The sequence below is a fragment of the Nymphaea colorata genome, chromosome 4 (genome assembly GCF_008831285.2).
Source record: "Nymphaea colorata isolate Beijing-Zhang1983 chromosome 4, ASM883128v2, whole genome shotgun sequence".
Taxonomy (NCBI): domain Eukaryota; kingdom Viridiplantae; phylum Streptophyta; class Magnoliopsida; order Nymphaeales; family Nymphaeaceae; genus Nymphaea; species Nymphaea colorata.
Window position 1 is genome coordinate 15,118,079 of NC_045141.1, and position 19,810 is coordinate 15,137,888.

The following is a 19,810-nucleotide window of genomic DNA, read 5'->3' on the forward strand; positions in this document are numbered from 1 at the left end:
CACAAAAATCCTTTCTTTTCCATCCATCTAAACATAGCCTAAGTAAATCTCTCACTTGTAATTAGGCCAATGCAACCTAGTTTGTGCGCCACTAAAGGGCAATCATTCAAAAACACACATATATATATATATATATACCTCATCAAACGTCACCTGCAATACTCAGCATGTTGTCGTGAGTAGCTTGGGTGCCGGACCATGAGAGGGAGGATCCTGAATTCTTCTGGTGACATGATTGGCTGCCCACGCGCACACGAATAACTGGGTTATGACGACCAGATTGAAAGTGCAGCCGTATCTCCAATCACTTTTCCAAGATTTGACCCCATAGATGTGATCATCATGGTTCATTTGTTAAGCATATAGACCGTAGTTATTTTGATAGGAAAGGCATATTTCCACCATAAACCATTTAAATGTCTGTAAGCAGAGGTGCAAAATGCTTGAAATACAGCAAACGGAGTTTCCAATAATCACCAGATCACATGTACACGTTTGACAACGACAGGAACATATAATGATCAAGATTAAAGAATGAGATGTCGTTGTTAGAAAAGGTTAAGGCAGCTGTGCACACAATATTTTCATTCTATACATGAAGATCTAAGCAACTCACTGTAATCGGCTGGGCCGTCTCATTGTTAATCCTGTTTCAGACAACAATGCTCTGAAGATTCAGATTCCCACAGAACGACGTGCTGTCGCAAGAGGCAAACAGAGAACCATCTATTCTGATCCAGCACATATTAAGCAACTACTGCTCTCCACAACCACCTTTTTGTTATTACGCATAGCACCAGCTGCAGAGGCCAGATTGCAGAAATTGTCCAAAACACTTGAGTTCTGGTTACTCCGCATAGTTAAGTCATGAAGATACCATTGAATTTCGAAAGCTGCTTTTTTGTTAATACTCATGCACTGGAGACTACAAAGGACCATAGAAATTAGTTGAATATCAATTCTGTGTGAAGATCGGTTCCCGCTATCACCCAGACAGAATAGGATGCCCATGTGACATCTGAAATTTCTTGGGTTTCTCATGTCTTGCCACTCTTGTTTGGCAATGCAAATTTCTTCGTTTTCCCCTCAGAGGAAAATAAAAAAAGATTGAAACACAGCGATTTGGAGTCTTCACAGCCAATGCTATCACCAAACAGACCAAACTACTGATAAACACGGAGGTCAGGCATGTCCTGTTTATGTTATCTTTTACCAGCATATATACATAGTGAACACACCCAACTTCGTTTCTGGTGAACTTTCTGAAAAATACACCAGTTATCACATTAAACTCTGGCTCTGATAGTTTTACATTGCAAGTCTGCAGGACCACCAATCAACCATGTCTTTGCAAAATGCTACCCCTTATTCTGCTTTCTTCCATGACTTCAGAATTTCAGATGCAGATGGTAACTCGGAAACGGCTGACAGAATACTATGGCTGGGTAAATGAAGTAGCTGGCTGCCATTTACAGCCTCGAGATCATATTGATCATTGACTGATAAATCAGTGACAACATGACCAGAATTACTGTTGAAATAAGATGTTATTATATCGGTTGGCACATCAAAATCAGCATTTTCTACATTGTTGCTTCGTGTAGATATATCCCACGTTCCCCCCTTGTGACTATCAGACCCCAGACCAATAATTTCACCAGAACAGTCTTGCCCAACTTCATCAGTGGAACTGGTTAAAGTGACAGCTACAAGATCATTGTGGCATTCCAAACTTGAATTCGAGGTTTCACTTGGAACAGGAGATGCACTATTGCAGACAGAGGTAGAATCATCCACTGAAGAAAGAGAGTTCAAAGCTTTTAACAGGCTCGAGATGGGGGTATCCGACATTGTATTGCAGTGATCAAAAAAGCTCAATAACTTCTGTACTTTTTCTTTGCCAATACGCACACAGTTTCTTCTAAATAGATCTATCCACTGCCTATCATTCACATGAAGCAATGCATGCTCCATACCTTTGATAAGAGTGACAGCTCTTTCAAAGTCAAGCCGAGCTATGTTCTGACATATCATTTCCATGAACAGCAACTGGCAAGGGATTTCTTCAGCCTCCAACAGCAGGTCAAATGCATGTTCCAGTAAATGCCACTGCATACAGGAAAGAACAAATACAACAACTGAATATGTTGCTGACAGTACATGTAATTTGTCATTACCGCAGTTTACATTATTTGATGTAAATATCCAAGGATTAAGGAAGCATAACATAAGGCATGACAAAGCCATTTACCAGGTTTTTCCCTTTCTCCCAGTGTGTGCATGTGACTATGCGGGTGCACATGCAATGCAATAGCCATGCTGCACTTTTACAAAGTAACCATCACAAAGGTTTAGGAAGACGCAAACTTTATAAGTTTCCCACCTCATTTGTCATGTGAATGTACATGGGTATGAATATTCAGAAACATAAAAGGCAGTTGAAAAGTTCATGTTCCATTTCAGAATAAAAGCCATCGCATTCTCTATGTAACAAAGCTTCAAAGATAGGAGAAAACACCATATGATCCCAGCTAGCATAAAATATTGTTGGAAACTGGAGACCAAGGAAAGGGTACAATGGGTCAAAGACTCGAAAAGACTTCTCCATGAAAAGTTTCATTGATGGTACGGGTGTGATAAAACTTCAAGCCACTAAGAGACATATGCTTCCGTAACTGAGGACATTGCTTCCAAGGAGAAGATTTATAAATTCAACATGTTATTTCCCCCTATTTTGTTTCTCATCTAAATCCAAAAGTAAAGGAATGGATACGAGGAATGGCCAAAAGAAATTCACCTTCCCAGCTCTGGATGCCTCCACAAGCAAAAGTGCATGCTTTTGCTGATCTAACTGGAAGCCACTGAGTATCATCTCCTTATACACATATTCAAAATACTCCCATTGCTGCGCAGCAGCAGAAGCCTCTAAAATAGAACTGTAGGAGTATGAATCAGGAGAAACAGTAGCAGAACCATCAAAGGATGCAGGTGAACAGGCAGGAAGCATTTTAATTGATTCAAAAAGACCTTTAGCTTCAGCAAACATATCACTCCGTCCATAAACTTTGAGCATGATATTTATGATTCCTATACTTGGAGGAACAAAACTCTTGATGTGATCAAACATAGATATGCAGTCCTGCATGTGTCCACCTTCCATGCATGACCGAATCATGCCAGTAAATGCTATCTCCAATGGCCTATGAGAAGGGTCTTTTTTCAGCTTCTCAATCTGAAAGTACATCAAACAAAACATTAAAAAACAAACCACTTAAATAAATTATTTAAATCATGCAATTCTAAAGAGCACATGCTTCATCACACTTAAACAAGCATTAGAAATTTATACAACATTAACGATTAACCAACAGAAAGAGCACAGGCTGTTGTAAAAACAACTGGCAGCAATTGCCAGAGACCAGGATAAACATCATTCAGACAGCATAAGAAGGAAGAGGATGAAAAATATCCAGTATCCGAAACCAATGATCGTCCAGGTAAGCAGAAATATACAAAAAACATATGACATTAATTTGCCCACCAAAGGGTACTATTGAAACAAGTTTGCCTCACAGGATTAGGCATACCATTTATATGATAGTTGATCATTGTTTTTTCCAAGTGCATGATGGAACAAAGAAATTGAAGGGCAATATATTTCTGCAGAGAATCCAAACAAACGTCAAAATAAAAACACACTGTTCAGGGTAAAATCATTAGAGACATAAGAATTTAGGGTCAGAAATTGGTCAGGACTGTTTTCATATTTTCCTTTCCCATTTACCCGATTGAATTATAAACCTGACCTTCTATGTGTTTTGCTGTATCGGATCCAACCTCTTTGCAACCCTAATAAAAATATATGGCAAGAAGATATTATTTCTCTTAGACTGTTTAAAAGCTTGCTGAGTCAACTCGTTCACTCAGTTGACTCAGTTTGACTCACCCTTCTAACGAGTCACCCCAGTAAGGGGACTCAGTTTTTATCAAAAGTTGGCATGACTCGGTCTGGCTCGGCCGAAACTCGGTTTGACTCGGTCTAGTATAGTGATAAATTTCGTATTTTGTAATTAACAAGTTCATTTGTTTATTAATTATTTAATTACTTAAATTTTGACATGAATCTTCTAACTTATTGAAATATAAGAATTTAGAATGGTTTTTCATTTATTAAATTTATATACTACAAATGAAAAGGTAAAACTAATTAACTTTAATACTTTAACTTCTTGTACGGTGTATTTTTTCAAGCTTTTATGACATTGAACTCTTTACTTTTCGATTTTTAGTTTTATATCATATTAACATAGATGTCAAATTTGTTAACCATTAGATAGTTGTAAATGTTGAATGTCTTAATCTTAGTGTTTGATTTTTATTGATTTGTTTTTTGTTGATATATTGATTCCTGCCACACAATTTTCTTTGAAAAATGCAATTATAGATCAAGTCATCAATTTCTTGTTATCAAAAGAGATAATATTACTTAGTTAATACTTGATGAGTTGATGGTATGAACTATACATGTATTCAAGTCATTTTACAATTTTTTTATATTTAAATGGCAAGTTACATATTGTTTTTCTTTTAAAACAATAGTTAACAAAACCCAGACCAAGTTACCGAGTTGACCCGCCGAGTCACGAGTCAAGAATGAACGAGTCCAGTCCTGAGTCACCCGGTTTTAAAACATTGCTCTTAGATACACAAAACAATCTTTAAGGGGTTTAGATTATACTCAAGGTATGGACTTATAAGACGAATTAGTAAGTTTTGTCTTTTATGTGCTTCCTCTACAGCTTGCTGACGAAGATATTTATGATACGATCTTCAACACACTAGTATCTTATCTTGAAGTCCAAACTGAGAAGTTCCTAAACCAAATTGTGACCAAATATTATCTATGATTTTACACTTTTCTATGCTTCCAAAGTTCTTTAACAATAAATTTCCAAAATTGCATAGTAGTTCTAAAGATATGATTGAGACAATGACAATAACATTATTTTTGAGATGCTTACATTGCATTACTTTGTTCCTTGAAATCATCATCTGAGGTTTCCCCCAGAAAAATTAAATCATTTTTAATTTTCCTAAGAAAACACTTAGTAAAATTAACATGAGATTGATATTAGTAATTGCATCTCCATCTATACTGGTTTAACACCCTTAACTAGGAAGAGTAAAAACATTTTTTGTTTTGGTTCTCAGTAGAGACGGTTAAGTGGGAAAGCACTAAGGGAACTGGCCCTCTTTTGACAGTACTTGCACAGAGTCGGCCCTGTTTGAAGCTTATCCAACAAGGAACAATGTTCCACAATTGTCAATTTGTTACTCAGCACAAGACAAATACTACAGAGAATTTAATACAAGCCATCCTGAGATTTTGTAGCCATCTAAAATCCTTGTGATCATCTACAACAACCGCTTAAATATTATGAAATCGACTAGGAAAATTACTAACTCATACGTCAGCAGCCTGGAATTACAAAATAAACCACCTAAGTCGCCAAAGGAACAGAAAAATATGTCATAAATCAGGAAAGACATGAAGACAGGAAATTCGTTGAAAAATATACCTACTGACATAATTGCTAAAACTAAAAATAACAAACCTGAACCATAGCATCTCTCCACCTTCCTTTATTGCAAAGGCAGCAAGCCAGTTCATAATACACACTAGCTGACCCAACTACTCCCCTCCGTTCCATATCCAAAACTGCTTCAACAGCATCATCTATCTTACCTTCTCTCCAATAGGCAGTCACAAGAACTGAGAAGTTAAAGGAAGAACACATACTTTAGCCTTAACTAATATCTATGAAATGCATTTCCAAAAAGTAAAGATGACGTCACCTTTATATGTGTGAGAATTTGGAGCAAGTCCTCTTTTTCTCATTTTTCCAAAAAACTTGTGAACAAGCTCATATTTTCCTGCTTTTAACATCACCTTCCAAAGGAGGAATTTTATAAATAGCATGTAAAGTGAATCTCAGGACAGAAGCAAATCATTAATAAGAAGCACGAAGCAAAAATACATCTCATGAAGTACATATGCATCACAACCATATTGCTCTCATCTTCATGAAACCAGCAAAGTCATATACGCATGTTTTCTAGGCGTATTGCAATTTGCAGCATCTCATTTTCAAGAAATTTCCACAAAGCATCAATATGGTCAAAATGCCATCATGCCCAACTTCATGAAGCTTTGGCAACATCCTCACCATAATGAATTCATATCATATCCTCCTCATTTTCACATGAAATCTCTCAATATCATGGAACTTGTAGGTACACTATTTTATAAAAGATATTCTCACGTGTCAGTTCTACTTTCCATTTACAAACACAATCAGTTTTACAACAGTACGAGCAAAATCAGCCAAAAAAATACACAATGCATATACACAGAAGCAATAACATTTTGCTCATAAATAAGTTTATTAGCCCATTTGATTGCAACATTTTCCTTTTTCATAAATAGCTTTAGCTAGAATTTGCTAGCTATTAGGCATCATTATCCATTGGGATAGTTCAATAACCATTAAACTACATGTAAGACCATCTATGGCCAATTAATACAAATATAATAAAAAAAAAGGCAAAACTCCAGTAATCACTGTCCCTTCTCTTAGTGATTATCAATGTCTGAACCTTTTCCCCCTCGAATTCTGAGTTGCTTCACTATCATTCCATCCCCAACCACCTTGTGCTTCCTTTGTTTTCAAAATTCAAAAGAAGGTCCAAAGGTCCAACCATACAAACTTACTGTTCAAAAACAAGCTATGAGAATATTACCTCCATTGCAAGGCCATAAGTTGCTGAAGAAGGTTTTAGGCCATTATGCTTGAGCTTTTCAAGCACCCAAAGTGCTCCTTTCCACTGCTTATGAGTGGCACAAGCATTTAACACCTAGAAATAAAAAATGAAAACAATAGGTTAAATGCCTATCCACTCAGCTGCTCGAACCTAAGATGAATTTGGTTGGTCTTTCGGCCACTGTCCAGTAAATCCAGGCAGATGTCAGCTTAAAAAGGCACTACAAATGCCAAAACTACCCCAGAACCCAACACCATGTAAATAGCGATGCCCTTAGGCCTTAAGTACTCATCAGGTTTGCTGGTGTTGCACCTACCTCATTCTTGGATTATGAGTTTACGGCCTATCCAGACAATAAACATCACTAATACTTACTGAGTTGTAGACCACCACATCAGGTTCCAAACAACGATTCCAGTCTTTACGATGCATTTTTTGTAATAATTTTGAAGGTCGTTTCCTCATGCAATCAATTACATGCAGTAACTCTTTTATCAAACCAGCTTGCCCGAGAGTCACAGAAATGCTGTGGTATGCAGCCATATCAGGATATATATGGTAGTCTTCCTGTAAGATTTATGAAAACTAAAAAAACTCCATTAGTGTATTGCGATAAAGAAACAGTCATGACCCGAAAGTAATAGAAAGAACACAGTACCTGCATTCCTTTAAAAATGTTCAAAGCTTCTACAGGTCGCCTTGCTTTTCCAAGGATTGCCAAGAGTTTTGTGTATACATATCTGCCACATAAAATGATATGATAATGTAAATGAAAAAGAAAAAACATAGGTGCAGGCGCAAACCCCACCTTGCTAACTGTACAAATCACACAACCACTTGTTAACAAAAAGCACCCCTCTAAAATCAGGTTTGAAACCATAGAGTGATTAAGCATGAAGGTCACGGACCAAAGTAGTATCAAAAGTTCAACTAGCATATGACGATTTTATTGATGCAAGCAGTTCTTCAATATCATAAAAGAGTAAGTTCAGAGTTTCCAAAGGATGTATACCTAAAGAATGAAGATGATTGTAGTGATGCAAGCACCTTCTTAATCTCAGAAAGAGAAAAGTTGTTTAGTTTCCAAAGCGTAGGTCCCTAGGTTACCTATTGACCTGAAAGCTACTAAAGGCTTTTTACCCTTTTTAGACTTTAGTTACCATTAAACAACTAAAGCTACAGATATACCTCTCAGTAGAACCATTAGTAGACTCATATATACTAATACAATGTCTAACGTGTAGATGTATTTATTTCCAAAACTCAACATGTCGAACGCTTCACACAGTGTCTCGAATAGGGACCATGCACGTATGCATTCACACATGCTCATGCACATCTGCACATAAAAGATATGCATGCAGAGAAAATTAATATTAGTAATAACTTGAAAAGGGGGACCCAATGCCTATACCACCTTCCTTAGGAACTTGCATACAGGTATCTATTCTTTGACCAGAAAAACTAACTAATTGATCCCCATATAATTATGATATAAGCCATTGTGACATATTGTTCCCAGGGTTTTATCGGCAACATTTCTCAGATACTAATCAGAATGTTTGTTTTTCTTGAGCAAATCTCAAGAATTCAAAAAAATAAAAAAAAACATAAAAATGATTGAAAATTTATGAAAATTTGAATTTTATATTAATTTTTTTACAAAAACATTGATAAAAATTAAAATAGTCACTAAATGTAAAACATATCTAAAAAATTTTGAAATATATTAAAAATATTTTTGCAAAAAAGTGTGATAAAAAGGCATTATTCTGTCTCAGAGATTTTTTTCAAGATATTGTAAAGTTTTCACATTTTTTCTGCTTGTCCTTATTTTTCCAGTTTTAATGTTATATTTTGAGAAATGATGATATCTGTGACAATGATAATAACATATCACATATTTATTTCAAGCATGTTCAGAAACATGGACATTGGAGAGTTATTATGTCCCCACAATAATCCACATTTGTGCACCTGGGGTATTTGTGAACTCTGTACCCATAACAGGTACTTTGGAACGAATTATTGTTATGATGGAGCTGGTCATAAGGGTCATTCCAAGGACAGCCACTTACTGAAACTTGAGACCTGGGAGATATACTTGAATAAGCATCTACGATTCTACATGTCAATTTTAAAATTAAGAACAAATGTTAACCCAGTCAACAGGGACCTTACGAGACTTCCTTGATGTCATATCTTTTGTCAATGGAAGCTGCAATGTTTTCAAATACAATACCTGCTCTTATAATGTTTATATTCCTCGTTACTGTATACCCATTCAACCACAGACAGCGCCTGCTCCCATTTACCATTCTTTCCAAGTCCTTGGATTATCCTGAGTAAATGCACCTCAGAGAACACCAATCGTGATTGGATCATTAATCTGGAGAACTTCCAATCTCGCTTTCTAAGATCCATGGCGGAGAGCCTAAACAAAGAAATCACATGTCAAAAAGCTGTCGAAAATCGGTTATGCACTTAACAATCCGCAAGAACGCCGCAACAAAGGTAGGGGTAAATGTACCATTTATGAGACAAGTAGGATGGGTTTGACAATATTTAAAACATAGAACAACATAAAAATGGCATCTCGTACCACATTCTTTTCCCCGAAAAGTTAAAACCTATATGGTAGAGGTAGAAACCCCTCTGTCCTGCAACAAGAAAAGGATATTTTCTATTGACGTCGATCTTTTTAAAAGCAATGTAGAACTGCATTGCCGCTGCCTTAACAGTGATGGTGTTGGTAGCAAAATGCAGCTATTTCTTTGTCAACAAAGAATGCTTGTCCACGTTTCCTTATTCTGGATAACGAGACAAATCGGGCATCTTCCTTTAGACGATTAGTTGCATCTGATCGAAGGAACAAGACATAGGGAGACCGGGATTACCACCACCACCATACAGCGAAGCGACAGATGACCACGAACAGATAACAGAAGTAACGTTGCATAATTGAGAAACAGAGACCGACCGGAGTTATGGTGGGATGACGACCGCGCCGCAGACATACCTCTTCACAAGCCACTGGATGCGTTCATTACCACCCACCCTTCTCCGGTAAGTTGGCTCGCTCCCTCCCGCCTCCCCCATATCGTCGTCCAGTAGCCAACTCAGACTATCGCGGTTGCGCTGGGCCAGAATTCCTCTTAACTCCTCCAGGTGCTCCTCCTTAAGCCTCTCGCCGACATCCTCCTTACCGAACTCCAGACTGTCACGCAGCAGCTGAATTCCTCCCTCCCACGGCTTCCCGGAAACCCTAACTAATCCACCGCCCTTCTCATCCTTCTCCCCTCCCTTCACTTCCCTCATGACCATCCGATACTCCTCGAGGGCATCACGGAAGCGTGATTCCTCGGCGTCAGCCACGGACACGGAGCTCGCTTCCGCGGGTTGCTTTTCCTTCTTGTTGGAGCGGCGGCGGAATTTCTGCAGCTCCTTCTTGCTGAGGGCGTGGAGGATTTTGGGTGTCGGAGTGACGCCGCGGCGGAGCAGCCGCCGCCTCAGTTTCTCCGTGTTCGGCTGAAACTGCGGGGTGGTCGAGGAACAGCTGCTGCAGAGGAGGGCGGTCGCCTCCATCTGACGAGCTAAAGCAAAGAGCGATAGAGAATGAACTATGAAGTGCCTGGTTCCAGTTCTCGGAGGCCTTTTAAACGTTGGCGTTCTTCCACCGTCCCATCGTCATCTTCGTTGTGATTGCTCAAATGAAGCTCTAACAGAACGCCATTTTATTTCAGCTTGGTGCAAGAATCTATACTTTTAAACACGTAAAAGATATTTTCACAAAAAAACAAACATCATTTTCCGTAAAAGGGATCAAGAACAGTCATGCCCAATGCCCTGAATCTAGAAGGTGAAGAACTTGTATGTTGGGAATCCAAAGATAGATGGGCAAAGGGCCAACAAGAGGGAGACCTTTGAAATAAACAGTGCCTTGCAAGGGCCCCGGTTGTTAAATCTATCCCTCACTCTCCCATGGGGGTGGAATCTGTCATATCGGAAGCAAGCAAGATGATATGAGATTTACGTTGTTAAACCCAAATGTGAATGAATTTGCTCATATATATATATATATATATATAATGTTTTCCATACGTTTGTGCATATTTTATTGTTTGAACCCTCGTGTTTGTGTTGGACAACAAATGATCTATTAATCTAAAGTCAATGCATATCTGAAGCAATCAAGTGCAGCAGTTGCCACGAACAATCTTTTTTGTATAAGTTATTCACTGATAACTTATCTGGGCATAGAAATACTACTTTAGGAAACAGGCCGTAAGTACTAGAAGTTATAATTTGTCCATACAAGGTCACTGAGTTGCAACATGTTTCCTATGTTTTTTTAAGATTTTAATATTCTATAGTTGCCAGTTTAAGCTCTGAGAATATAAGATACCAAAATGCACAAACCACCTCACTTTTGTTTTCAAGATGAGCAATAAGTTAACAAATCCACTCCTCGGCAAGGTTTTGAACTGACTTGCATAGGGCACCGTCAACTGAGTATCATGATCCATTTTTTACCGTCCAAAAGAATAAAACCTTATAAAATTTGAATCTATTATGTGCTTTATAGGCATTGGCCCAACTAACTATGATACATGGCAATATGAACCCTTTGTTTTTAGGGCTGTTCATGAGCGAGTTCGAGCCCAGTTGAGCCAGCTCGAGCTTAATTAAGTTTAACCGAACTGACTCACTTAACTCGAGCTCAACTCGTTTAGGTTGTCAAGTTCATTTTTTAACTCAAGCTTGACTTGTTTAATAAGCGAGTCAAGTTTATAGTTTATGAAGTGAGTTTGAATTGAACTGAGTTAACTCTACTCTGTTGAACAGCCTTACTTGTTTTGTCTTTCAACCTTTCCTCTTTACTCGTAAATTCGCATTACTTTGGCGTCCGACAAGGCGACAAAAGGTTCTTATGGGTCGGATTCGGGTCAGGCTCGACCTCTGCCACCATTAGCTCCGAATCTCTAGGCGAGACCTGCCGCCGGTTGATCGGGCCCGCTTTCATGGTCGGGTAATCGGACCGGGTTTTTTAATAAAGTCATTGACTCGATCCGCCCAGTCACTGGGGTCGGACGAGTCTCTTCCCGGTGCCGGGCTTGACCGCCATTAGGGCTCCGAAATCCCTCCACCGGGGCCTGAGATCGGCCCTTCGCCGGAGTTTGGATCTCTGTCTTTTTCGTCCTCTCTCCCTTCAGACAATCAGTTCCTCGATTGCGTAGCATGTCGAAGGTGGTGGCGCCGTTGTTTACTGCTTATGCTTCCACTCCTCAATTCAATTGTTGGCTTCTTGTTGTTTCTTTGTTTGTTTGGTTTTCTGAACCGGGGATGAATGTGTGCGTCTGTGCAGGACATGACGAGCATGGCGGAGAGGCTACGGATAAGGTCCGGGAGGAAGCCCCTCTACAACGACGACGATGTCTTTGACGAGTACATGGAGCCCGTCACGGATGGACGGTCATCTCACTCCGACAAGCGCCAGTCGAAGGTTCTCAGAGACGACGCGGTACGTACTCACCTTCTTTTCCTTCGCTCGTTTTTAAATATTTTATCAATTTCGAGCGGCTCATTCTTGTCCGGTATTTGAATTTTACTGAATTCATGCAACTTCGTAGCTTCTTGCGTGGACATGGACGTGCGTACACGGTAGCCAACCAGTTGAATTCATGTTTTCATCTGTCGCCAATTCGTTTCACGAGCATTTTTGTTCCGCTTCGACTGAATCTGTAATTTTTTTACTGTTCCGCAGCCGAATCGCTCTCTGATCTCGCGTTGGTAGGCTTCTTTAGACGGGTTGTTTCGCATTTTAGAAGAACGTCTTTTTTAGTTTGTCGATCGTAGTCCTGAGAGTTTTCAGGTCGATTTTGTGATCTTCTTGGCGCATCGTAGCGGTATCACTCATTATGATGTCCTTAGGGAACCGGAGGCTTTATTCTGAGCCCCATTCCCCCTGGATCACGTGATATGGACTGAACGTCTTTGGTGGGGTTTGGAATGGTTGTTCTGCTTCCGATCGGTGTGATTTTCCAAGTTTTTTTCAATCTTATACAGATGTTGGTGGCATATGATTATTTATTTTCTACGTATCTTTCTTTCTACATGCTCGTCCATGGTCGCGTGCTTGTCTGCATTATAATTCCTCGTCAAATAAGCTGGCTGTTCGAGCCGCGCCGCAGAATCTCACCAATGTGATATTTGATGTTTCTCAAGTTTCCATATGCACGTCAGATGTGACAAATTTACCTTCTTTTCTGCTGAGTTTGCATTCAAGGTGCTACTTCCGTTTTTATCTGCATATCATTTATAGAGTCATTGAACTCCATTTTTTTAAGTACCAACATTTCCTCCAAACCTTCTTAGTAAGAGATTAGCTTGCAAACTGTAATCTATGGAATTTCAGGGTTCTGTCACCATTTATTTGGTAAATGGGCGTGGTACAATGTCATAATTGTGATTGATAAGTATCAGATTTTCATAAAGGTTTAACATGTAGAAGGAAACTCGACTTCCATATTCTCAGATGGGTTTTGGAAAGATGTAAAAATTTGTGCAGCATTTGCCTCACATGCCTCAGGTGTTATGTTGGATTAGTTTTTGCTGGAATATTCTATATTTGGAGCATTACATACTCAATAGGTTGTTTTAGTTTTAGAGGTTGATGAAAAAAATTTCTTTAGGGTTTTATTTTTACATCAACGTTCTCCAATTAATTAATCTTAGATGTAATGGTCAAGTTAAATAGTTGTCATCAATATCACTACATTCTTGAAAATACTACAATAATATGACCTTAAAAGAAGAAGACAAAATGTAATCACAATTTGAAATTGTCCCTGAAGAAATCATCACACATTATCATGACAATTGTGCAATATTTCGCCCGTTTTTTTCAATATTTTTTTGGGTTTGTGAAAACCTTTGTTTTCCATTTTTATTTTTCTTATTTTAAAATTGGTTAGTAAACTTTCAATATTTAATAAATTGAAAATGCTAAATACTGTAAGCAGCCAGAATCATTTCAGTTTGTGGATCCTACTGGACTAATATTGACAACACTGGTCAAAATTTATTTCCTGAATAAGTTGTTTGCTCGATGTGCATTCTTGAAACTATTCATGTTGTCCTGTTTTCTTAACCAATACACCAAAAAAAATCTTACATGTCAATGCAGAAGGAGGATTCTTGTCAGGCTTGTGGAGGAAATGGGCAGCTGGTCTATTGTTATACTTGCACTTATTCCTACCATCTTAAGTGTTTACTCCCACCTCTTAAAATTGCACCTGAAGGAAGTTGGAGCTGCCCAGAATGCGTAATTCTCAGAAAAACTCAGAGTGTATCTTCTGCTATTTTACTTGTGCTTTGTGAGTAAAATGAATTGTATTTGTTTGCAGGTCAATCCTTTAAGTGAAATTGATAAGATATTGGACTGTGAAATGAGGCCTTATGGGAGCAACGAAACCGATGATTCTAAGGAGGTGTCAAAGCAGAAGTTTGTCAAACAATACCTAGTAAAATGGAAAAGATTATCTTACTTGCACTGTTCATGGTATTATTCATATTTTTAGTCACATGATGTTGCTGTTGGGAACAAGTTGTTGCTTTTCTCTCTTTCTCTCTCTCATTTTCTCTGAATTGGGCTCTCATAGGGTGCCAGATTCAGAATTTCAAAAGGCTTTCAAATCAAATCCAAGGTTGAGGACGAAGTTAAACAATTTTCATCGCCAGATGGATTTGAATGGTTCAGATGAGGACTGGGTGGCCATACGACCTGAGTGGACAACTGTGGATCGAATACTTGCTACCAGGTAAGTGGTTGTTATGTGCTTCTGTGTTTGTCTTTTTGGTCTTATGATTGTGAAGAGTTTGTGGACCATTTTATGACCCCAAGTAACATGGACTCTTCAAAAAAGTTGCTGCACCCCATTGTGTCAGGTGCGGCCTGGGTGCAGGTTGTGTGCGACAACAAACAAATTGTTTTTTTTTTCATTGAATCATTGATGAAATTATTGAATTATAATATTTTTCTAGATGACTAAAAGTTAAAACTTTGTCGCTAAAAACACCATGAATGTTGCTAAAAACACTATGAACTGTTGCTGCATCATAAACTGTCGCTAATGCTCATGTGATGGCTGTTTTTTAATGACATATTTTTAATTTTTAGTCATCCAATAACATCTGAAACACAGTGACATAAAACTCTCTTTTTCTATATATTTATGTATATCCTTCCCCAAGCCAACACCCATGTTTTTTTTGAAGCACTCACATCAGCATCTGCACCCCGCATCTCTGTGGCATATTTTTTCACTATTAAATTTTCTGGGTCATCATGTTGTATTTACAGGCTGAAATGGAATCACTGTCAAGAAAACAATTCAAATGTGAGGATATCTTGATCCAGCCAATAGTTGTAGTTTTCCTGTTCAAGATGCAATAATTCTGGGTGTATAGAAGATACTCACACATACATGAGTTTAACCTTTAGGTTATGGTTCTAAATTTACAGTTTATACTTAAAAAGTTAAATGCAGTGCGCCAGTTGTATTTGTCCTGTGCAAAATAAGGTGCATAATGTATTTAGCTTATTCTGGAAATTATATCTTTCCAAAAAAAGTTAGAAAACCCAAAATTGCTCTTATAAAATTCAAGAAAAATGAAAAAGTCAATAGTGGTGGAAAAAATTGTTCTCTTTTTTAGCTTAAAAACTTGATGTCACATGGCATAACCATTGAAATACACACATTAGACACAGTAATGAACAGTGTTTATTATCAAGGACATGCATGTTTCACAAGAAATAATTATAAATCAAAACTTCACAGTGACCAATTTAAATGTAAGTACTCCAAATAAGAAGAATGCTGCGTCTAATAGCTTTTTAAGCTATTTTCTTTTAGAAAGAGTTGATTTTGAAACAATAACATTTATAGTATCTTAAACCTCTTATCATGCCCCATAGCTTTTTGGGAATTTTAGTATGGAAGTACTCGTTCATGATCTCTGATAGTTTGGCTTTCCACTAGTATAGTATATTAATAGATATGATATGTAAAGCATTTCAAATTGCCTCAATTACATGTCAGGAAAATTAAGGAATTGGTTTAAGTAGTAAAACTTAAGTTCTTAATAAAATAGAACAGCTTAGCTTTTCAAAATGAGGAATTTCTAGAGAAACCTCTGTACATCGGATACCTCAGTTCCATGGCCATGTTGACATAGATTGATAGCTAAGTTGCTGCTCGTGGGTTTATATGTATAATTTGACTAGGTATTGTCTTTGACATAACTCTAAGTTAGTGCAAGACCTGTAAATTTGTATGCAGAGCCTTCTATGTAGTTTTGCGTACACATGAATGTATGCATTCACACATGCAGGCACTCTTTCCCATTTTTGTACCTCTGATGTACAATGTCTGCACATGACAACAGCAGAGGTTCAGTTTGCAGGATTCACTTTCTTGTATTTTCCATTATTATTGATATTTCCTGAATCTAGAGCTACTGTGGACTTACTGAAGAGAGTTTTAGATTTGGGTCGGCTTGCAAGCCCCTTATTCGTTTGAGGCACGCCTTGTCTGCTTGTGTAATTCACCTAAAGCTTCTCGCCTTTCAGAACACTTAAAAATAAAATAAGGTGACAGTATATGGCAGATGTGTGAAATTGGGGCATCATGCTGCATGAAATCTCTTGCTGGAAAATGATTTGAAAAGCTGCCCATTTTGACACATGATTAGAGGATCACAATTGGATGGTGAAGAATCATATATGAAATGCTGTCTAAGTTCTCTTTCCTAATTATAAAAAATGTATTTCTTGAAGACCTCCCTTCTTCCCTTTGTGTTTTTCTGGTTATACAGGTTCTTTCTAGTATTTTGTTGATCATGTTTTCAGTATTTTGTGTCTGCAATTATGTGGCATATACTAACTGGCCTCTATTTCAGGAAGGGAAGTGGTGAACGTGAGTATCTTGTGAAATGGAAGGACCTTCCATATGATGAATGTTATTGGGAAGTTGAATCAGACATATGTGCATTTAAGCTGCAACTTGAGAGATTTAATTCAATAAATGATAGGAAGCTTAAATCATCTTTTGCCAAGTCAAAAAGCTCCACACGAGATGGAAAAGATTCAAAACGCAAACAAAGCTCATTTAAACAGTATGAAGAGAGTCCAAAGTTTCTTACTGGAGGTATTGCTTTCCTTCAAAGCTGTTGTATACGTGTATTTATTGGTCTGTAGTTTTTCATTTACATTTTGTCATCTGATGTGGCTTCTTACAGGATCATTACATCCCTATCAACTTGAAGGGTTGAATTTTTTACGGTTTTCTTGGGCTAAACAAACTCATGTGATACTTGCTGATGAGATGGGCCTTGGTGAGTTTTTAATTTTTTTTATTATTCTTTAAATTTCCCTAATACTTATTCTTTTTCAGTTTTTTGCCTTTTGAATAAAAAAGTTTTGATCAATTTGTTCCTTTAGGAAAGACTATACAAAGTATTGCATTCCTGGCATCACTTTTTGAAGAAAAGATGTTTCCTCATTTGGTTGTGGCACCTCTCTCTACACTGAGGAACTGGGAACGTGAATTTGCAACTTGGGCACCACATATGAATGTGGTATGATGGATAATTTCTTTCGTGTTGGCTTTGCTGTTGTTACTTATTTATCTTTTTTCCTCAGTATGGTGCAATTTAATTCAGTAAAACACACTCTTTTGTAGGTCTTGTATGTTGGTTCTGCTAATGCACGTAGTGTCATAAGGCAACACGAGTTTTACTTTCCTAAAAGCAAGTTGAAGAAGCTGAAGAAGAAAAGGAAATCCACAGGTGTCACCAAAAACAAGCAGGACATGGTGAAATTTGATGTTCTCCTAACATCATATGAGATGATTAACATGGACACTGTTTCTTTGAAGCCAATAAAGTGGGAGTGCATGGTACTAATATTTAAGCTTTGATGATTCCTTCATGTCATATGTGCACCATTTTAATTATCTTTTAATTCTACTGCTGTAGATCGTAGATGAGGGTCACCGGCTAAAGAACAAAGATTCAAAGCTGTTCAACTCATTGAAGCTTTACTCAACTAACCACCGGGTACTCCTAACTGGGACTCCTTTACAGGTTGGCATCTTTCAGACTTGATTTTTTTTTGGCTTACAGAGCCAGTTGTGAGTTCTCCAAGATACTTTGCACATGAAATACCTGTACTTATGCCCAGAAGCACGTACACAGTGGTCATGCTATCTAGCTTCCCCACTTCTTTTCGTAAGTGATCATCTCAAAATCTCATTACAACAAAAAGGAGTTGGATGTAAGATGCAGATAGCCATAAACTTGTCACAGACTAGAACATTCAGTCAAGGCATTGGGCAGCCAGGTCTCTCATGGTGTCATCTTGAATTCTGAACTGAAATTCTAAAAGATACAACTTTCTCCATTCTTGATAGCTCAATTTGAGACCCTTATGGATAGCTGCTTGCAGATTTCCTCTCATGGGTATATATATGATGAACAATTTTCATCTTCTTCTGAATTCTTTTTTTTTTTTTTAATTTTTCTCCTTCAGAATAACTTGGACGAGCTATTTATGCTGATGCATTTTCTTGATGCTGGGAAGGTTCGGCTTTTTCACTTGATTTATTTTTTTAACAATTAAAACCTTTTGGTTTGCAACCCTTATAGCAAATTTTTTCTTTACTTCTTGTTTAGTTTGCAAGCTTAGAGGAGTTCCAGGAAGAGTTCAAGGACATTAATCAAGAGGAACAAGTTGCTAGGCTTCACAAAATGCTAGCACCTCATCTACTTCGGAGTAAAGACTCTTGTTGATGGCTATGTTGTGCTTTAGCACTTTGCTTTGGCTTTCTCTTTACCGTGTTAAACTTTATTCTGCATTATAAGTTTTTGTATTTTGTTAGTTCAAGTCAACATCTGATGTTTGAAGCTTTATTCTCATTGCTCCACCTTTCCTGCCTTTTTTAATGTTAATTGTCTTCCTGTTGCTTCTTGATTTGTGTTAGTAGATTATAAATGCTAAGTCAGTTTGTCTGAGATGGCCACTTTACCTACTTGTTATATAGAGAATAAATTTAAAGAGGTTTGTCCGGTCCAATATGCAGAATAGGTCATGTTCTTAGTTCCATTAATTTGTTTTCCTGGCATCTCATTTTCCTTTACCTTGACTGTTCATGCATGCACATGGAATATCCTTTCTTATTGTTCTTGCATTAAGGTGGTTATTTATATCGATATGTTTCCTGGTGTCATGGTTCATGGGATTGTAGGTACTATGCTTGTTTGGTTTGTTGTGATAATGGTAAGAGGAACATGAAATTGAGTGGAAGGCTAACTTCTTGCAGCTTTGATTATGTTTGTAAAATAATCGATTTGTACCTATAAAGTGGAAAGAGCAATAAAGATAAATTTTCTCTGTTCATTAAAAAAGGAAAAGAAGATAAATATTTTTGGTCTAATTTCCATGTGTTTAGGTCTTTTCTCTCCACAGGCTCCAGGTCCCAATTTTATAATCCAATTTAGTAGATGATCCAAGATACATCTTAATTTTTACAGTTTTCTTCTCAATGGCTATAGGCTACTTTGACCTATTCTCAGGATTCAGGAATCCCTGGTAATATTTTGTCAGCATTGTATGTGGTGTATTAGCGTGTCCAATCCTTGAGCTGTTATGATTTTTGACCACTTTGATCCTAAGTAGTAGAAAGAGCTAGGTGGTACTGGTGCCTAAAGCAGCCTGTCCCCTAGAAGGCCTAGTTGGGTTGGGACTGTTTTTTTGGTTGGGGTTGTTGGAGGGGAGAAGGGAAGGTTTGGGTGGGGGGGGGAGCGGGGTCTGGGGAGAACTGCACAGTGTTTCGTTAAGGATAGAGAAAATGGAACACTGGAACTGGAAATATGAATAATTCATAAAAAATGAAACAAAATAAATTGCAGATAGCCACAAACAGTTGAA

At 37.8% G+C, this 19,810-nt stretch overlaps 2 protein-coding genes across 2 annotated transcripts in view; one reads left to right on the plus strand and one right to left on the minus strand.

Annotated features, from left to right (window-relative positions):
* Positions 1 to 449: 449 nt before the first annotated feature.
* LOC116252732 (pentatricopeptide repeat-containing protein At5g67570, chloroplastic) lies at positions 450 to 10,724 on the minus strand. The gene is made up of 9 exons (XM_031627209.2): positions 9,842 to 10,724; positions 9,065 to 9,256; positions 7,481 to 7,562; positions 7,198 to 7,389; positions 6,802 to 6,915; positions 5,857 to 5,950; positions 5,616 to 5,773; positions 2,798 to 3,232; positions 450 to 2,109 (listed from the first exon to the last, which is right to left on the minus strand). Exons 1-9 carry the CDS (start codon positions 10,405 to 10,407, stop codon positions 1,366 to 1,368), a joined length of 2,577 nt encoding a protein of 858 aa, XP_031483069.1. The 5' UTR covers positions 10,408 to 10,724; the 3' UTR covers positions 450 to 1,365.
* A 1,186-nt stretch (positions 10,725 to 11,910) lies between these two features.
* Positions 11,911 to 19,810, plus strand: part of LOC116252405 (CHD3-type chromatin-remodeling factor PICKLE) — a 41,551-nt gene continuing 33,651 nt past the window's right edge. The window contains exons 1-12 of the mRNA XM_031626636.2: positions 11,911 to 12,069; positions 12,188 to 12,343; positions 14,009 to 14,146; positions 14,229 to 14,383; positions 14,484 to 14,642; positions 16,783 to 17,030; positions 17,122 to 17,217; positions 17,324 to 17,460; positions 17,565 to 17,780; positions 17,860 to 17,967; positions 18,413 to 18,463; positions 18,556 to 18,655. Of these exons, the coding sequence (XP_031482496.1) occupies positions 12,061 to 12,069; positions 12,188 to 12,343; positions 14,009 to 14,146; positions 14,229 to 14,383; positions 14,484 to 14,642; positions 16,783 to 17,030; positions 17,122 to 17,217; positions 17,324 to 17,460; positions 17,565 to 17,780; positions 17,860 to 17,967; positions 18,413 to 18,463; positions 18,556 to 18,655 (1,573 nt within the window). The 5' untranslated portion in view covers positions 11,911 to 12,060. The remainder of the gene's footprint in view (positions 12,070 to 12,187; positions 12,344 to 14,008; positions 14,147 to 14,228; positions 14,384 to 14,483; positions 14,643 to 16,782; positions 17,031 to 17,121; positions 17,218 to 17,323; positions 17,461 to 17,564; positions 17,781 to 17,859; positions 17,968 to 18,412; positions 18,464 to 18,555; positions 18,656 to 19,810) is intronic.